General features: G+C 37.0%; 1 protein-coding gene across 7 annotated transcripts in view; it reads right to left on the minus strand.

Moving 5' to 3' along the window:
• LOC141441291 (transcription factor hamlet-like) overlaps positions 1 to 20,202 on the minus strand; it is a 165,330-nt gene that overhangs the window by 27,507 nt on the left and 117,621 nt on the right. For 4 of the 7 annotated variants that reach the window (XM_074105969.1, XM_074105967.1, XM_074105972.1 and 1 more), the window contains 2 exons: positions 17,291 to 17,721; positions 830 to 955 (listed from right to left, as the gene is read on the minus strand). In XM_074105969.1, coding sequence (XP_073962070.1) covers positions 830 to 955; positions 17,291 to 17,721 — 557 coding nt within the window. The remainder of the gene's footprint in view (positions 1 to 829; positions 956 to 17,290; positions 17,722 to 20,202) is intronic. The other 3 variants (XM_074105968.1, XM_074105973.1, XM_074105971.1) reach the window with 1 other exon arrangement.

A 20,202-nucleotide genomic window follows, 5' to 3' on the forward strand; every position in this document is an offset into this window, starting at 1 on the left:
AACTGATTGAATTGTTACCAGATTTACATCAGTTTGCCAAATCTCCAGTCCCTAGTTTTATTAGTTAAGATTTCGAACTCTACGTCCCTATGAGGCCGTGTCCTAAAAGTACATGAGTACATGATCTCTCTAAAGCTTAGAAACATTCAAATGCGGCACTAATGTAGTACGTTGACTTTCGAAATATTCCAATTTTAAAGAGTATTTGCATTGCACCATTATGTGAGTTCAACCTTTTTTTTAATAAAATCGGATTGAGTTTTCAAACGTGTCAGACTAAAATGTAATTTAAATCAAAAGTATTTACTAAGAAATATTGATATCAACTTCGAATCAAATCACCCACAAAATAATATTTTTCCCTTTTTAACCCCGTTAGGGGGTGAATTTCAATAAAATATAAAACAGGTCTTCCATTAATTCTGTTAAAGAATGTTTATGCAAAATTTGAAGAAGATTGGGCCAAGGACTCACGTTGTCCCATACAAACTTTGCCCGCCTTTTTCACGCCCTTAGGGGTAGAATTTCGGAAAATCGTTTCATATTAAATTCCTACGTCATACAAAGAATACACCCTCCAAGTTTCAGGTCTCTACGATCAGCGGTTTAGGCTGTGCGCTGATCCGTCAGTCAGTCATTCAGGACAAAGCATTTAATATGTATAGATTACAGGAACTTAGCTACCTAAGCATTGGTTTCGAGTCCACTCACTTTCAACAACTTTTTGTGCGCTTTTCACACCCGTACATGAGTACCCGTCAGTTTACAGATAAAACACTTATGTGTTTTAAAAATCTTAACAAAATTTCATGAACGATGATGATCATACTTGGCCGGCTTGTAGTAAATGCTGGACGTTGACGTCTTGAGATGTTGTAGAGCGCACAAGCTTCAGCCAGTTGGATTTTTCTGTTGTTCCATCCAACCAGCCTCGAACACCGTTCTTGCCGAGGACCTAGAAGAAATAAAAATGTTATAAACCTCATGAGAACTATACATTTTTTCATAACTAGATGTTTGAAATCAGCACCATCTAGTTGTTGAGTGCGGAACTATTTGTGCCATAAGTTAACTTGCTGACTTGCTAGGCTGCGTTTTCAAACGAGGCTTTCTTAGCTATGTGTATGAAAAGTGATTTCATCGAAGAAACTTATACTAGAAATATTAATTAATTGTGTATTGTACATTAAAGATTTTGACTATGAAACGTTTTCAGTAAAAGTTAAACAAAACTCTAAAAACATCATTTTTCTAATAAGTATTAACAATAATTACACCATATTAGCATTAATAATGAAAATACTTAGTTATAAAACAGGATAGAATACAATAAAATGTCGCTTTTCATTAAACTTTCTCCATTAGCAATCGCGGTTTGGTACCATTAGCGCCACCTCGCCGCACCTGGCGGCAACAGACATTAAACCGGACACCGCGGCTTCATAACAGATGGCGTTATTAGTCGCTGTCAAGATGCTAACGGGGTCGTCACAGCTTGGACATTTATCATTGACCACCCCCCATCGGATGATTTAATTTTCATGGATGTGTGAGATTAATTGGTGTATTTTGTCTGATCCCGAAATGAGGAAGATTTAAGTATATTTTATTGTTAATGTTAAATGTTAAATAATAAAATATGAATTAACTATAGAATGGGTTGGGAGTTCTTTTCTTTTGGTGGCGGATGACAAAAGACGTCTAACCCTTTGTTATGAATATCTAGGTTTAAAACATATTAATGTAGGCACCAAAATAACTATTCGACAAGTGATCTAGCTTTCGTTAATGAAAAGGCCTTTAAATAATTTGGGTCGCAATGACAAAAAAACTTAAAGCATAGTGCAAAGTTTAATTCATTTTAAAAGTCTATAAATCGTTACCAAGGACGATAAACTTGAGAAAATTCACTCTTTGTCACTGCTTGTTTGTCTGTGCGCCACGAGAGTTGAAGTGAATGATTACACACAACTACATGAAGAGCTGATTGCGTAAAAGGAGAATTAATGAAATCAATGAGTAAATGTCAAAATCCCACTATCTTACATGACCTCAACTACGTATACTTATATAATAACGTATTTGTATAGGCAATCCCGCAAGGGTCTTTTTCAAGTTTTTTACCTATTTTTAATTATAATCTGTGCCAATACTTGCCAATAATACTTAAGTGTCTTGCAAACTAAACTATTATCATTAATAACAAAACACCCTTTAGGTAATATTATAATAACAACGATATGTTTTTTTACAGTTTTAAACACATGTTTGATAACCATCAATATATTGGATGATTACCAAACAAATAGCCGTCTTCCACTTCATTTTCCAGTTGAAAACCCGTAGCCTACAATTTACTAGACACTTCCCTGTGTACATTCGATTGAGTCATAACGAGTAATAGCCAGTTGAAGATGGGAGGGTTGAGTCGATCATGTTTGCCGTCGTTAAATTAGGGTTTTTAGGCTTGATCTATTGCTTCGATGGCCAAGGGAGTGGCTTATCGATTGTTGGTATTAAAATTTTATATCTTCGGACATGAAGGGAGGTCTTTGCCCAGCAGTGGGATCATTGCATTGCATTGTAGCAGTGGAAAATCCAGGCTAGATAATAATAATCTTCGTACCGCCGTATCAGGTCCCAACAGGCCTCCTCTCAGAACAAGAGGGCTTGGGCATAGTTCCCACGCGAGCCCAGTGCCGCACCATTGAATTGCTTCGCAGGTTTGTGCAGGTTTCCTCACGATACCGCATAGCTCGTGGTAAATTTCAAATGTAATTCCGCACATGAATTTGGAAAAACTCAGAGGTTTTGAACCCACGATCTCTGCTTGATAGGTCAAACCACTAGTACGTACCGCCGTATAGGTAGAGTCATTCACGATGACGCGTGCCGTGGTTCTTATTACAATGATATATGTCTCATTTTGACAAAATCACGCGTCTTCGTGGATGGCACTAGGTATACCGCCGTACCGCCGTTCATAGGCCGTGTTGTCTAACGCACTCGGAATCACAATAGTTCTCATCGCTTCTTTTTGTCACGCGGCGTGGGGTTAGAAAGAAATAATGAATGCGATCGCGAGTGCTCGGGTGCTAGACATTGAGCCCTAAAAAAATTTGTTAGAAGCTCAAATTGGACAAAAAGTACTTATTACTTATTATGCAACACAGTTTATTCATTACATAAAATAAATAAATATCACGGGACAATTCACACCAATGAGGTCTATCGCGTATGAATTCGCCACTAGAGGCGCTAGTGTAGCGTGAGGTCTCCGAAATGTCAAATCTTATAGTTTTTGGGTGAGCTACGAGGGTTTATTTATAATTAGAATAATTTTATGAATATTTTGCAATATCTGAAATTAAATATGGCAAATATGCGTTCCGGGGCAATGGATGTCTGTGTTTTGAGACAGTTTTGTCTTTCGGAAACCTTTGTCCTCCTTTTTTTCTGAACAAAACGGGGACTATGCAACACTGTGGCATGCTCGATATTTTTATGGTACGGTTTTAAGGTGTATTGAATATGATTTTAATCTAAATTTTGTTTTCACCCCCGTAATAACAGACTTTAAAAGCCATTCTTAAAAACCTCACGCAACAGTGCGCCATCTAGTGAGACAAAAAACGATACCCTCATTGTCCTAGTCCCAAAGTAAGCTTATCAAAGCTTGTGTTATGGGTACTAATAAATATCTGACCCGACACGGGAATCGAACCCGGGACCTCAAGCTTCGTAGTCCGGTTCTCTAACTACTAGGCCATGTAGTCGTCATTAGGACGCTAAATAATAGTTTGGATTACACAACATGGATTACGAAGAAACAGATTAAAAAATACATCACTCTAGACTGAGGATGTTTGTAAATATACAACAGTGTAGTGTGTAGTTACGTGCTGTTAATTGTTATCTACCTACCTATTTATAAATACCTATGTTACAAAAATGATGTACATATGTGAAGTTATATTTTGACGTTTGAAATAAAGATTATAATTGATTTATCTTATCATCATAAACAGTAAAAGTTCTTACAAAAATAATTCCTAAAGATAAAATGTTTATTAAACAAAGCTTCGCCCACACCCGGTGTACTAAATTTACAACCAGCACGTTAAAACAATCAAAAATTGCAAGTCGCGACCCCTTGCGACGCCCCTATCCCTAACATCTCGTCATAAACAAGCACTTGTCTGGAAGAAACGCCGTCTATCATTGCCTAATTCGTCGTAAAATTAAAAACACAATCACTTTATCATGTCGGGGAAAAATGGGAAGAAAATTACATGAGGAATAAAATGCATCTGTTGCGCAAGTGGATTACGATAGATGTTCTGTCTAAGAGCCCTTCCACACGACGTTTTTTACGCTCGTTTGTATCGATACACACGCAAGGAAGCCAGCACGTTTTAACCTTACATATGATCCTTGCGTTTGTGTCGATAAAAACGCCACGTTTTACGAACGCAAGAGTTAGTATCGCGTTTGTATCGATAAAAACGTACGCTTACAGCGCGTTTCATCGACAAAAAACGTGTAAAATCCTGCCAAAACGCGATGAAAGCGCGCAGAAAACGTCGTGTAAAAGGGCCCTAAAAGTCGAAGTCTTACACTCAGCGTGTTAGAGTTGCGTTTCTCTGCACGTGTGTTTAAGATGGGACTACACAAGTGAGGTATTAATCAAAGCGGAGTTCGGAAACCCTCCTTCCGCGTCAGCGACAAGCCTTCCGCAGCATTTATCGCGTTATTAAAACTGAAGCGGGTGCGTTGCGTAAAAAAGATAATTATCTTAGAGCTACCCTTATCTTGGGTAGGGGTGTCGACACGCGATTTGCGGCTTGTTTTTTATTGTAGTGATGTGAAATAGATATCAAATTAATTTTATTTTACTATGATCCGTGTGACTGTCCTGATGAGTAATCATCGCCAAATCTTTAGGAGCTATCAACCGGCTCTACTATACTTATCAAAAACTTATAACGTAATGAAAATTTTAATAGAAATATACATAGGTATTTGTCTAAAAAGTATTAAAAAAAACCCGCCAACTTTCTTTATCAATGTGAAGAGAAAAAAAAATCAGCCAAAACGCCTAACTAATGAAAACTCAAATGAAAACGTTGTCGCACATTATTTTTTTAAGTATATAATTATACAATTATTCGTGTGCGTTCTTTTTTGACTTTTGATATTTTTCTAGAAAGTTCTAAGTAGACAATAATAGAATTTATATGCAACTTTGCTGTAGACTTTACAGGTCTACAATTTTTTTCTCAATTTTGGATCGACCATACCACAATACATTTCACATTCTGATAAGTAGTTTAGTTAAAAATAACCACTTTTACGGATATTTTTGACAAACAACTATTTTTTTTGGCAGCCCTAGCTTAAGGCACGGGCGATGAGTTGCCGAGTGCCCGCGGCACATGGCGGCCATCAGTCATCGATGTGCCCGGTCAAGGATGCCGCGACACTTGCTCCGTTACTGCCGTACTAGTCGTTATGAGTACCGCTCCCTCGGCAATTATTGAGCATATGCCGCTGGACAGGAATAGATTGCTGATAGCACTTGGAAAATGAAAGAGTTTCACAGTAACGTTTGTTTTGAAGATGAAAATTGTAAAAATTGAACACGTAAATGTGAACAAGTGTTAATACTTGTTATAGTAAGCTTTCTTAAATACTTAGTTATTTATTAGATGGGACATTACAATAAAAATTAAAAATTAATATAAATTAAAACAATTTTTTTCTAGTCAATCTAACATCTTAATGTAGATCAAATTCTACTAACAACATTTACCTACAGACTAATAGACACCGGGACAGGTGAAACTAAATAAAATTTTGTAGTCAAATACAAAATACTTTCTAAAATACTTGTAACTAATCATTGTTTATAGTCCTCACATGATTCAACACAAAGTAATTTGCATTACGTAGCTATTGTTCTAATTTGGCATGACCTCATTTTGCAAATGTCTGCCTGCACATACATTTCCCTAATTACTCGTGGTTGCTCCAGTCTACAAACAACTCTGTGAGCAAGTTGCATTAAAATCATAAATTATCGCCATTTATATACCCACAGATGAAGTATACAAAGAATGAGCACTGCAGAATATTTTGTAAAATGTGCGGTAGTAATTTAAACGAACTGAGGGTAGATCTCATATTTTGCGCCGCAGATCGCAATTTCTCGGAATACTCGGAAAAGCTACAAATGTTCGTGAGTCGTTCGCGCCAGAAAATTACATTTCATAAATTTTAGTGATGTTACATTGTTGACGATAAAAACGTTGAGCGCTTTCTAGGTGTGGGTCGATACGTGATTTGAGCAAAACGAAACGAAACTGGTGACAAGAATCATGTCACTGGTTACTATAACCAGTGATTTTAGTAACCAGTTTCTTTCACTGCTTACAGTGACGCGTTCTGTGACAGTCACTGTAACTGAACTATGTTTGACAAATAAATTATTTGTATTTGTACTTATTTGAATTAGAAATGAAACTAGTATTACAAGCTATGGAATAACCCGTAACCGACCGGACTATCTAATTTGGCGGTAAAGAAAACCCTTTCATTTTTTTTATTAATTAATGTTACTTAAAAATCTGATATTTTTTCTGTTCATTAGAAAGGTTATTCTTATTGATATAAAAAGTTTCAAGCGCTTCTAAATTTTTCATCCATTCTCCATTATGATTACTAATGGAAATCATTAAAACAGTGGTAAATGGATATCTTACTTTACCGAATTGATAAGGAAATATAATAGTAAAGAATCTAATCAAGTACTTAAAACAAAACTTATTCTTCCTTGCCATAAATTCCTTAATTTGCATTAACCCCATCATCATCATCATCATCATCCGGGCTCCCAGACCAGACCTTATCCCATATCTACTTGGGATCGGCCTACCTTATCCGCAATTTGCGTTAACCCTCCCAGCAACTTTAAATCAAACAAACTAACACTAACTTAAACCTAATTAAAATCATTTCTTTATTTAATCGACATTGTTTTTCGTAGTTAAAACTGACCAGCGAGTGTCTATCTCACCAGATGTTAAGAGTAAGTGCAGATGCGGACGAAGATTAAATCTGCACTATATAATTTCATCGACAATCGACATCGTCCCCAGCACTGGCTCAAACTGAAGAGCTTTGCGGTTGCGGGCACGCGTCGTTGCGCGAATCACACGACTCGTTTCACAAGATAACAATTTGTGCGCGCTTATGTACCGCACCTGCGCGGGATTGGAACATACCTTAATGTAAATGTATATAGGATAGGGCTGGATTCGGTGCTGTCAGAGTGTTTTGGGTTGATTAGCAGTTAGGTAGGTATTAAAAAGTAGGTAAGTAGACATTCTTCTTTACATAGTGTTCCTTATTCACTTTCTTTAAAGCTTTATTTTAGAGCCGTGACATTTATTTTAAATAGAAAAATATTCTCACTCAAGGAAATATAAAGCAGATCAACATTGTAATAAAACATTCTGCCAAAATCCTAACTCTACAAATCAGTTAACAAAACGGTTGTTGGATTAAACTCGAGCCCGACGGAAAAATAGAAGGGAAAATGGCTTTTTTTCCGTTTCTTCTGTATCACATTTCAGCGTGTCTGGTGGTGGACGTTTCCGGGACTTGTCTTCGGTATCAGTTCCGGGGAAACATTGCTTCCGGGAGTGTCCGGTGAACCCCCGGCTAAGATTTTATATCGCTACTTTTTCCGTTCGGCTCTTAGCGGATTCATTTGTCTTCGTTTACTGACAGTAGAGATTAGAACCACTTGTATACATATTAAGGGTAAGGATTAACTCGTTTGTTTTACGTTTTTCCGCTGTGTTTATATCAGACGACTGTTTACTTAGGAAAACAATTAGCAATAAATAAATTTACAGCCGTCAATAAGGTGGCTCTGTTATTTCCCGGTAGCCATTGATATTTGACACGAAACTATCAAACTCACGAGACAGCGGCACACATTTCAATTAATTCAGATTACTGAATTTTTAAGCAACCTTTAAAAGTCGCCGCTTTTAATGTATTCCCCATAAATTATCCACACCCGTATAGGATTTCACTGTTCATCATTGTCACTGCATCCTGAACAAATTATCGAGAAATTTTGACTTCGTTCTTCGGTCACGTTTTGACCATTAAATGGAGACAAAACGATCTAATTCCTGGCGACGCGAAATATCCACGAACTGGTGCTATCATTGCGCAAAAAATGCGACCGACCACAAGATTAATACAATTCAGTAACACAAACTAGCTTCAAATTAAACCTTACTGTAGTAGAATAAAAGTTATTTTGTATGTCGTGGGATAAAAAACATGTTTGTTTAAGGTGCACAATCAGTGGGTGTCAGAATGCGCTGTCCCATTGATCCAGTATTAACGGCACCCCATTGATTGGAACAAAACACATCACTCGATTGTTCGGTGAGCGATGAATAATCTTCGGCTACCATTTGTATTTTTGTTGTCTCTGATACTGATATTATAAGTGCAATTGTGTATGTTCTGTTCTGTTTCGTTCGGTTTTACTTTCATCTTCACACTGATCAGAATTTGCAACTATTAATATAGAATTCCTCCACTCAATTATTGTAAGCTTTTGTATAACTTCATCTGATGGTAAGTACTTAGGTATGTTTGGGACAAATGTCGCAAGCCAAATTTCACTGACTTCCATTAGCCGGAATGACTTGAAATTTGGTAGCCATTTGTAAATTAGATGACAGTACAAACATTGTTAAAAAAACATACATTCAACAATGAATGCAAGAAAGTAGATTTAGTAGCAACTCAAGCAACGTACATAAATATGTCGTTGTCGAACGCTAATTACTACACAAGACAGGTTGTCAAAACGACACTAAAACAAAGCCTGCAATTACCCATGTGGCCCATATCTATTTAATTTTTCTACGATTATTGTTTTCTAGCTCCACATCCTGAATCGCAGATACACCGTGTCGCCCGGGAATCAGGCTCACATCTGGCCGCGTTAAAATGGATTAGCCGACAGATTACACGCTAAAAAAACGCATAGTATGGCATAGTAGCGACACTACAAAGACACCGCGATGTCGCCGTGACAATTGCGGGATTACTCGGTTCGTTCGGAGTGATTGGTATCGTGCGAGATATTGGTGTCGAGTTTAAGTAGAACATTCGTGTGTGTTTCAGCTCGTGGGAGAATGTGTTAGTCTAACTAATGTTATAAAAGCGAATGTAAAAACGTAAAAAAGTAACAGAAAAGTTTTAAGTACTCTACACTAAAACGGCAGCTCGGATTTAGATAAAATATATAGTACGTACCTCCACTGTTACTCCCATATTCTCACGAGATCGGGATTTATGTATTGAAAATTCTAATCTACTTCTGTAAATTATTCTTTAGCTAAAAATGATGATGGAATATTAGATACCAAAAAGAAACATTGGTACAGGTAAACAGTGGTATAGATTTATATAAGTCGATCCTATTTAAAAAAAAACAATGGCACACGTTGTTCACTTAGATAGACCTAATATTAAATATATTGACCCGGATAACTCACGTCTTAAATCGAGTTTAGCTCGACTTGTCTTCGGCAACGCGACTCAGCGGCTGCTGCAACACGCGCACTGCGCGCCGCCGCTCTGCTCGCGCGACTACCCGACGAAACTGACACCGGCACACAACTACCCACGTTTTCATCATCATTACAACTGTCAAATGTAGGGTAGCACACAACACTAACAACATCGCTCTGTAAAGGTACGTTCACACACACCGATGACGCAGCACGAGTATTTAACACCGTTTTCCAACTCGGAGGTACCGTCCAACCACTATCCTGGTTGAAATTCGGCCGACGACTAATCTCGATAGCTTCACGCACTTTCCGCGGAATGAAAAATTTCTCTCTCGCAAGTACAGATACCTTATCAAATCTGATATAGTGCGTCGAATCCGAGTCCATTGAGTGCTCGGCCACAGCAGACCCCTTGTCGTCCTGTTTCCTCATACTGCGTATGTGCTCCGATACCCTTGTGGAAACATTTCGTCCAGTCTATCCAATATAGCTTTTGCCACAGGCACAGGGAATCATATATACCCCGGGACCACTCAGGGGCTCCTTATCCTTCGGCATGTCAAGCTAAACTCGATTTAAGACGTGAGTTATCCGGGTCAATATATTTAATATGAGTCTCACGGTAGTTTCATGTTCAAAATTAGATAGACCTAAAACGTAAAAATTAAGAGTGTACAGAAAAAAAATACCGGGCTATAATTTCCTTTATAATTTACAGGAAGTGCCCAAATATTAGGCCAACGCATGATGAAAGTTGGTATTGTAATTTTATCTCAGCGCCGTCGAAACGGACTCAAACGTATGTTCAGTTTAAAATAACAACAATTGTTAAAGTTAGCGACTTGGCAGTAGACGCATCAACAATCGCCTCTGCCGAGTTTCAGTATAAACAACGCTTAACCTAACCCAATAACTGACGTTAGGTACACGTATCGCGTTGCTTTCGAAGTATTTCGTTATTTTGTCTACACGGATGCTGGCGATGGTGTACAACTGACCACTGTAATCCGAGCCCTTGAACACACCGGAGTTGGTCTTAAGAGTTCCACCTTTCTAGTTTCGAGGGAGGCGGGAAGGGTCCAGTTACAGTGGTAAGATCGTAACATTGTGGTGAGAACGTGCCGTGGCTTCGAGTCCACTGGCTATTATTGTTCTGGCCAGCTCAGATGAAATATTGCCGCACTGTGCATGCCGCACTGTTTTTGCGAACGCGAATTTGTTGGGAAAAATATTGGCGGAAATAAGTAGCCGCGAAGAGTCGTGAACAAACTTTGCAATGAGATGTTAGTGTGGGTACGTGCCCGCCTTGACTTTACCTATTGCTGGATATCAATGCATGCCTCGTTAGATACTGTACTTAATAAAGAACTACTGTTATTCGGATAGATAAACGTGCACGGGGAATAAGAAGATAATGACGGAAGGTTTGAAAAGTGAAACAGTTAAATGTTATTTCAAATGCCGCTAATAAAGAATATTAAATTCCGTTTCCTATTTTTCGATTTTTTTTGCGAGAAAGAATCTGATAAACTATATTAATAATAATAAAATAGTCTTCTATGTAATTGTTTTTTTTTTATTGAATATAGTATTATCATTAAATAATCAAAAACACTTGGGAAACTACAACATTATATTTTTACGGATTAAAAAGAAGAAGAAGATTTGAATCTATACATTTATAAACTTGAGCCAAAATTAGTAATTTCAAATATCGTGGCCGTCATTGTTGTTTTGTAAACTAACAGAATAAAAACAAAAGAGAGCAGTGGCCTAAAGCAAGTGATACGTCTGGCAGTAAAAAAGTGCGTAAAACAAATTGACATCGACATATTTTACACTTTAATTGAAAACGAGCTGCAAGATAAATGGCTGCGTATCAAAAATAAACCACTAAAATCATTTTGCGACTAATTCCCGAATGCACCCTAAATATTGAGCATATTTCTCAAACAGGCGTATCGAGGGGAGGCCGGGGCCGAGTGACAATGACGCGGCAGCGAAGATAAATTTCTATCACGCTCGGAGATTAGCTGCTATTGTGTAACAGTGTAAGATTAACTGATAAGTGTCTACTTGTTAATAATAACAGAAAATGTTTACGAACGCCACTTACTCGACGAGGGCGAAGCTCCCCTTTGGAGTTTTGAGGAAGGTGTTTTTTTAATTAATGTGTAAAATGTACGATTATAGAATAGGAAGTTATCTGTTACTTATACGCATAGAGAATTATATTTTTGGATAGAAGTGTTATAGTAATTTAACTATTCTTATAATCTTAATAAAAATAAGAAAATTGGAAGCTTTTTTTATTTCGGAAGACATGAAATGTTTAAACTTTCATTTGTAGACAAAGATATATCGAATTGTCAAATGACGACATATGACGCATCTATGTACCATAAAAAACATTTTTTAAGAGATGGAATGCATAGGTACAGTCGAGTTCATAAACTTGTGAGCAAAAATTTGATCAAAAATATCTGTACACGACTCTATTGTTAACGGCGTAGAAGCGTGTTTAGATATTTTTGTTAAAATTTTTGCTCACAAGTTTAGGAACTCGACTGTACTTCATTAACTCGAATCTTCTTTACTTTTCAAGAGGTATCGATGATTTTTAAGTCAGTCGTTTTAGTTTCCAGTTTTGTATTTAATTTATTTACGAGAAAATTTGTGTTCCATGTAACTATGTTCCCTAAGTTATCACGTCCTTAATATTTTTAACTAGGGTTCATTGAAATTTATTTAAATAACTATCAATAGTTAAGTAATATCGAGCTTGAAATCAGAACAGTTAGATCAAATGTTTTTTTTTAATAAACGGCTTCTGTTTGATTAAATATATTTACTCAATACGATCAGCGAGTGTCAGATGGCCCAGGTGTCAATGTGACATGAACTGTCACACAATGATACGGCACAAATATTTTTGAGGCAATCTACGACCAAATTTAATAATACACACACACTTGTAGAAATTCACGTAGCAGATATTTACTTTTTGAATAATTTTATGTCATTAGTGATTAGATTAGAGTAAATTATTGGAAAGATGTTAAGTATTTAGTTCCAGGTTTAATTTTGCAAGTGTTACGATTATGTTGACGCGTGGGTTTGTTTATTAGAGTACTATAAAATCCTATCAATTAAAAGTTTTAGTCCAATAGTTGTAAAATCATGATGAATTGATCCAGTCATTCTACCAATCAGTGTTTGGTAGCGGACAAGTAGATAGGTAGGTACTCAGTTAATTTTAACTACTTAGTTAATACTCAAATCATCATATTTTGCCAAACATTTTCATAAAATTAATACATTATATCAAGTAGGCAAATGATGTGTTTGTGAAATGATAAAAACGTAAAAATTTTGAAAAATTATAATACTCTTAATACACCTAACCTACAACATGCACGCGGTGTGAGTTGTCCGCCAGTGTTCACGGCTATGACAATACCGCGTCGCATCTGTGCGATCGTAAGCGGAGATCATGCCCGGATTGTATAAATATTATCAACGGTGGCAATAAATATAATAACAATAATATTTTTTATTGTAACTAACACAATGCTCGGGGCATGTCAGCCGCCTACCGTAATGAAGATGTAATGGGGCTGCGTTCCACTAATCCTTCCATGAAGGGGGTGACCAGGACTGAAAGGATGTCACGCGAATATGACAGATATTTTGACAGTAATGCAACGGATTCAATCCTACTGTGACCGATGGCGCGGGCTTAAAATTAACACTCTTGATTACACTCTCTTGATTTACTTTCAAAAATAAAGATATGTTAGTAACATTTCATTGGTTAATTTAAGGGATATAGAAATAATAGGCATGTTGATTATTCACGTGTTGTAGCAACAAAATGATTTTTATATAGAACAAATAAAATTTGATTCGTACAAAGACCAACAGTGAGTAAATTTAATAATCAGAAATCGGTCCACGCATATTCAATGTCCCGGACGAGCAAATGTTACAAACAAATTATTCGAGCGCCAACGCTTCGCAATGAAAAATCAACAAAACCACATCAAACATTCACAACCAATTCCCCTTTGTCAGTTCCAAAACAAATTTAAACCTAACCAGTAGGTATATACACGCGTTTGTTTAATTCATATCGAAAAAATTTAAATATTGCGATCATAATTATTGGGATCCATTACGAACGCCTCAATTTCACATCAACTTTGACAGTTGTCCCTTGTGAAAATAATTATAAATCGATCCGTTAATTCATAACTTGACTGACAGATCCAAGTCGCATTGTTGCAAACGAGTTTATCTCATACCATATTCATCAGTTAGATGAGCGAGTTATTTTCTTTTCTCTGTGAACTTCTGAATAAACATGATCATTTACCAAAATTAATATTTGTATGGTATCTTTTTGATTAAATTCATTGCAAAAATTACTTAGCTGCTGTGGATATTTTTAAGACCTGTGAGAAAAAGTCTCAAGTGATAAATGAATAAAAAGAAGTTTTAATAACAAACGGAACTACGCACAAAAAGAGATGCATTTCAAGAGATTTCGTGACGACTGCGTTTGAAAAAAAAGTCGCCAATCAAGTTTTCATTTTAAAGTATGAATACACTGACATCTTTCTTTGTCAAAATTGCCGTTACCATCCGTGTTTTCGCTAAAAAACGTAGATTTCTAAAAAAAATTGTTGACGGGGGTCACGCCTAAACCAAAATTAGGGTTTATTCGAACGCAACCTTTTATTGCACTTTGACACGGGATGTTCGATTGAGAATTCACAGTTTTTTTTTTCTGTTTTGAAGATTTTTATTGAGATATCGAAATTTCGGAAACGGTGGTTAGATAGTGTTACCATATGTCTAATTGAACAATGCGCGCACCCCTTTCAAGTTTACTTAGACATGTGAACTTATTGAATTTCGGCAAATCCCTTTAAATGTGCCCATATCGGTTTGAAACGGAAAGGGTGATTTTGATCGCAGCTAATAAAATAATAAAACGAGTTATTTAGTTTTGGCTACATATGAAGGTCTCTTAAAACAACGTGTTAAAGATAGCGACGCGCTAGTAGCCAAAATAATGAGTCCTATTATGTAGCGTCATACTTTTCAAAGCGTCATATCAAAGGGCGTATATGCAGTGGATCGGAAGCGCGGCGGTCAGCGTTTGCGCGTAATGATGCCACAATTGGCACTCTTACCCTGCGTCACGTTCGGCAATAAACCCACCGTGAAATGAAACGTAAGTGCCAGAAATTCTTGTAGAGCAAAACGTTAGTCATTCTCTCACAACGGTTTCTTCTTCGGTAATCCTATTATATGGTTGACAAAACGTAAAACGCTTTCTATAATTAAGTATTCACTGAGTAATTTATTTTTATCATCATCATCATATCAGCCGTTGGACGTCCTACATTGGACATGGGCCGGTCCACCTCCAGTTGCTTTAGTTGGCAGCGGCCTATGGCAATTATAATAATATAATAATGTGGTAATTTAACTGATAAGTGTCTACTTGTGTCGTAAGAGGTGACTAAGGATATAGGTTAAGGTATACCGTAGGCGACAGGCTAGCAACCTGTCACTATTGTACCGTTTTTGTCAAACTTAAAACCTAAAATTGCTAAAAGTGGCTCCGAAGCGGTAACGTTTCGTGTGCTCTGCCTATTACCCCATTTGGGAATACAGGCGTGATGTTTGTGTGTGTGTGTGTGTGTGTGTACAATCTACTATAGTAACATAATGATTAGAACTAACTAAAATTAAACACTAAGGTCATTTTTGTCCTATTGTCATACCAAGAACTTCAGGCACCGTCAAAACATAAATAAATTCACGGAATATAAGCACCGGAACTAAATGTCTCGGGGCACAATGGTGGTTTGACTGCAACACGACACCGCTATCAGCGCGCATGTCATTCGATGCGCAGGCGCATCTCTGGCCGAAGCGTCCGGTCTATTCAGTGAAGTAATTGCGGATTTATTTTAGTAGTTTAATCGTATTGTTGGGAAACAAGTGAGTTTTTATAATAGATTTCATTTAAATTCGCTTTAGGGCAAACCTTGGCTTATCGGTGGTGCTTAGTAATTCGGTGATACTGCATTATTATCTTACGTTGAGCTCACAATATTGAAATGCAAGCAATTAAATCGCTGCCAGCCCGATTGGAAGCATCAAAACTGACGCTGCCATCGATTTTATAGCTTGCATTTCCTCATAGTGAGATATCTGTGTCCATTTCTTCCGTGGATGTCGTAAGAGGAAACAAAAGATATAGGTTAAGGTATACCGTAGGCGACAGGCTAGCAACCTTCGGTTTCGTGTGCTCTGCCTACCCCATTAAAATAATACAGTGGGAATACAGGCGTGATGTTTGTATGTGTGTGTGTGTGTGTGTGTGTGTGTGTGTGTGTGTGTGTGTGTGTGTGTGTGTGTGTGTGTGTGTGTGTGAGATATCTGTATAAGATAATAAAGTAGTAGGTATCAGCGAATTACCAAGTATCACCGATAAGCCAAGGTTTACCTAGATTTTCATTTTTAGGACGCTCTTGATTTAAGAAAACAAACCTAGTCCAACCTGTATTGAAACCTTTATTGAAAAAAACAATTTGTACCTTCTGAGTCTCGACTCTTTTTTTTGTATTAAGGGCACCAATTCAATTGTTTGTGGTAACTACTTCAATATACTTCCTTAAACTTATGTACAGTGTCCAGACAAAATCAGTACTTATTTGCTTAGTCTTTGACTTTGCCAGTAATTTTTTCTTTATATCGCGAGAAGTTGAGAGATTTTTTATCGTTTTTACTAATAAGGAGTAATTTATTTAGTTTTTTTACTATTAAGGAGTATAAATTACTAAATATCCGTAAAAAATAAATCTAAGCTACGAGTACATTTACGAGTAGGTATCACAAAACGGTCCGGCAGAGTACATCGATATCGTTATAAAAAATCTTTAATTGAAACGTCTCTACGTTAAATGCTTCGCAATGTATGTAGCGAATTCTAAAAAAATAAAATTTACTCGAAATCCAATACTTTTGTAAGTACCTACAGTGAATTGATTTCCGGTTCCTCGGCAGATAACCGCGCCACGCCCTTTGCGAAATTTAAGAAATCACGCAGATCCTATACTCAGAGATACTGGCATTGTCAGATTATTCTACTTCAATGAATACGACGAATTTGTACCATATCAAATAATTCAGTGACTACCCATCGTGACATCTGTTTTAATAAGCACATATTTTGCTAGATTCACGTGTAAGCATACCAGGGATTAATTTAATCGAAGTAAGTGGATTGAAAAAAGGTCAGTCAAAATGTCAATTGAGTAAAAAGAAGTCAACAAACTAATAATTGTTTTGTGCATAAACCATTTAAAAACAAGAGTAAATGTTTTCAAAATATGACACGTAAAGACTGCATCGAAAAAAGACACTGAAAAACCAAACAAGGTACTTCAAACATCAATAAAATCGACATTTTATTGCATCCGTGCCCAACGTTTCGGGATGGCTGCAGTTGTGTTCATAATTTATTAACGAACCATTAGTTTTTTGACACTTAAGTGTATTTTACACTCGACTCGTGAAACAAGTGGGCCATTGACACCCACCTCGATATATTATTCTAACGAGATGCAAGAAAGAGTGCCTTGTCATCACTGATTAGAACTTACCTCCCAAGCGTATCTCGTGTCTAGTGGCTGCGTCTCCCATTTCCCGATGAAAGGTCCGTATTTCGTTCCGCTTGGAATATTCACTCTCGCGAATACTCCTCCATTCTTCAAAACCAGTTCGATCGGCAAATTCAAGTCATTTTCTAGGATCTCGTCGTCTTTTCCGCCTTTAATTTTCTCTTTAGGACTTTTAGAGTCGTACCGATTCTGTAGTTCCAAATTGCCCGGTAGGTATCCACGTCCGTATTCCGAGAAGTGAGGCGATAGATAGGTATCTGATAGTCCATAGTCGAGCGTGCTATAGTAGTCCTTAATGTCTACACCGGGAGGCATAGTTTCTTGTTTGATGTGAACTAAGGTGGGCGCAGATTCGGATGTCGCAGAGTCAGTCGGACTCGGCGGTGGGCTGCCTGACTCCTGGCTGTCGCCTGCTGCCGACAAAACAAAACAAAAGCTGTTATACGTCGTTTTATAACAATTATCAAACATGTTTTATCTAATTGCTACTTAGTTTAAACAAAAACTGACCACGAGTATGTAACTATTTAGAGAAGTCTTCATTAGTGATGAATTTGTTATGTTCTTCGGATTTCAAATAGTTACCGCAATCATGACAGTAAAATCATTTGCCTTACATACGAGTATGAGCCGAACTCCTCTTAGAATGAGAAGGCTTGGGCCATAGTGCCCGGTGTGGAATGGGAACTTCACACACACTATTGAATAGGTTCGCAGGTTGTGCAAGTTTCTTGATGTTTTCCATTACTGTAAAGCTCGTGGTAAATTTGGAATACAATTTCGCACTTGAATTTCGAAAATCTCTTAAATGTGATCCCGGATTTGAACCCACGATCCCTGCTTGAGAGCATAGGTCAAACCACTAGACCACACGGCTTACAGCAAAACAGTTGCAGCTGCAGTTACATCAAAACATATTGCGAAATATAAAAGTGCGATTCTACTGGCATATTCTGAGCTGTTTTAAAAAAATAAAGAATAATGAAGACGTGCAAGATGGTCCAAGCATTATGCCCCGTTTCCGCCCTCCACAAAGCATTTCCGCTGGTCTCTTGTCTCTCAGAGCATCCCTCCAAGATGCAAATCCACCGCAAGTAAATGTCTACCTTTATTTTATTGGCTTAGTAACAGCCAAGTGTGAGTTGCACAATTTATTTACGGGGAGTGGATACTTTTTTAGAACTGGTAGAAAAGTGAAAATGTCTAAGATTTAGCAGATATAGGGTTGGTTCCAGAGTAACACTATAAAGACATAACATGTATTTTTCACTTAAGACACTCGTTTTATTTTAAAGATGCGGTATCGTTAAATATTTTTTCTAAATATCTAATGCTTGAGTCTCACCATAGTCAAAATTTATTTAATAGGTAATGCTAATTTCAAAACCAAATAAATAGCATTATTTAGGTACGCATTTTCAAGCAATAATAAAAAAGCATCTATAAATTCGAATTTGTTTTTTTATACTCCTTTCTTTGCGTAGCGCAGGGATTTTTTGTTTTTTTTTACTATTATTATTATTATTCAACATTTGCGTGAAGTAATAATATAAAAATCGAACAGAACTGCATAAATACCCATGAAAACCTAAAACATCCGCTAGAGGCGCGTGTCATCAATAAAATACATCCCCTTTGCAAATAGCTGAAAGAGACACTCCATAAATCATTAGACCCCCTATTACTACTAATATACTTGTTAGAACAACCCCTATCTTGTCCATTTGTCTTCCTTAGCACGTGGCGCTAAAAAAAACTAAAATTATACGCTCGATAAATGCGTAATACAAAGGGATTACAAACGCAATGATAACTCCTTAGCATTACAAAGGTGCATGCGACAATGCGCAGGATGTGTGAACACGTCTAAGAATCCTTTTATTTGAAGCCTGTTTGGCGAGTTCTTTAAAATTACACCTGTCTCTAAAAATATTAAAAATAAAGCTGACTGGCTAGTCAATAGATAAACGTAATTAGACGATTCGGTTTTCAAATTCAAATTAGTCATGGTTGGTAAAGTTCACTTATTGCTGCGTACGTGGCGTGGACAATGCGGACAAGTCGTCATTGAAGTCTCCGGTTTCCGTAGAAACTGGCCAGATTTAAAATAAGAACATGGGACATACTAAAGATGGAATGGAGTTGCCTTTTTAAATGGACTTAAAAACTACCTAATGTTCTTGATTCGAACACCACTCGAATCTGGAAGGAAAGTTCACTTTTCGACTGTTTTGCGTATGTTTTAAAGTGATATAGATACTTAATTAATAGAGTTCGATCATCGCCTACACATAGATAAAAGGTACCCGATAATCATGATCTGACAAAAAAATGCGATAGCACACTTAGTCATGAAACTTTTCGGAAGTCAGTAACGTCGCAGGTGAGCAAAGAAATTCTTTTAGTTCATTTTCGGTAGTCATTGTGACTGTGACGTTGGACTAATTCTATCTAAGTACATACTTAAATAAAAAGGAATCGAAGAAATCGGCGCTAAAGTGTTTCGGATCGGCTGCGCCTATTTCGTTTTGTTCTTTTTTTGCTGTTCGTAATGAGTTCCCTAAAAAACTTGATTAGTCCGTCAGTTTCACTATCAGGAAATATTGGAGACATGTTTCTGCTTTTGTCAATTAAACAAATAAACGATGAAGACATAGCAAAGTTAAAGTTCCGTCACGTCCGTTCAAGTAGCGTCACACCAAGCGACACGATCCCCCACTATCGCAAATTGACGCGCTTCATATTTGTAATTTTTTGATTGATTGACAAATGAAAAAATACGTGTCCAATATTTTTTAATAATTTTACTGACATAATAAACAGAATAATTTTTTTTTTACCCAAGAAACTACCCAATTCAGACAGTCGTAATATGAAAGTAGGTCCTGTTAGCC

Source organism: Choristoneura fumiferana, chromosome 23 (assembly GCF_025370935.1).
Source record: "Choristoneura fumiferana chromosome 23, NRCan_CFum_1, whole genome shotgun sequence".
Taxonomy (NCBI): Eukaryota; Metazoa; Arthropoda; class Insecta; order Lepidoptera; family Tortricidae; genus Choristoneura; species Choristoneura fumiferana.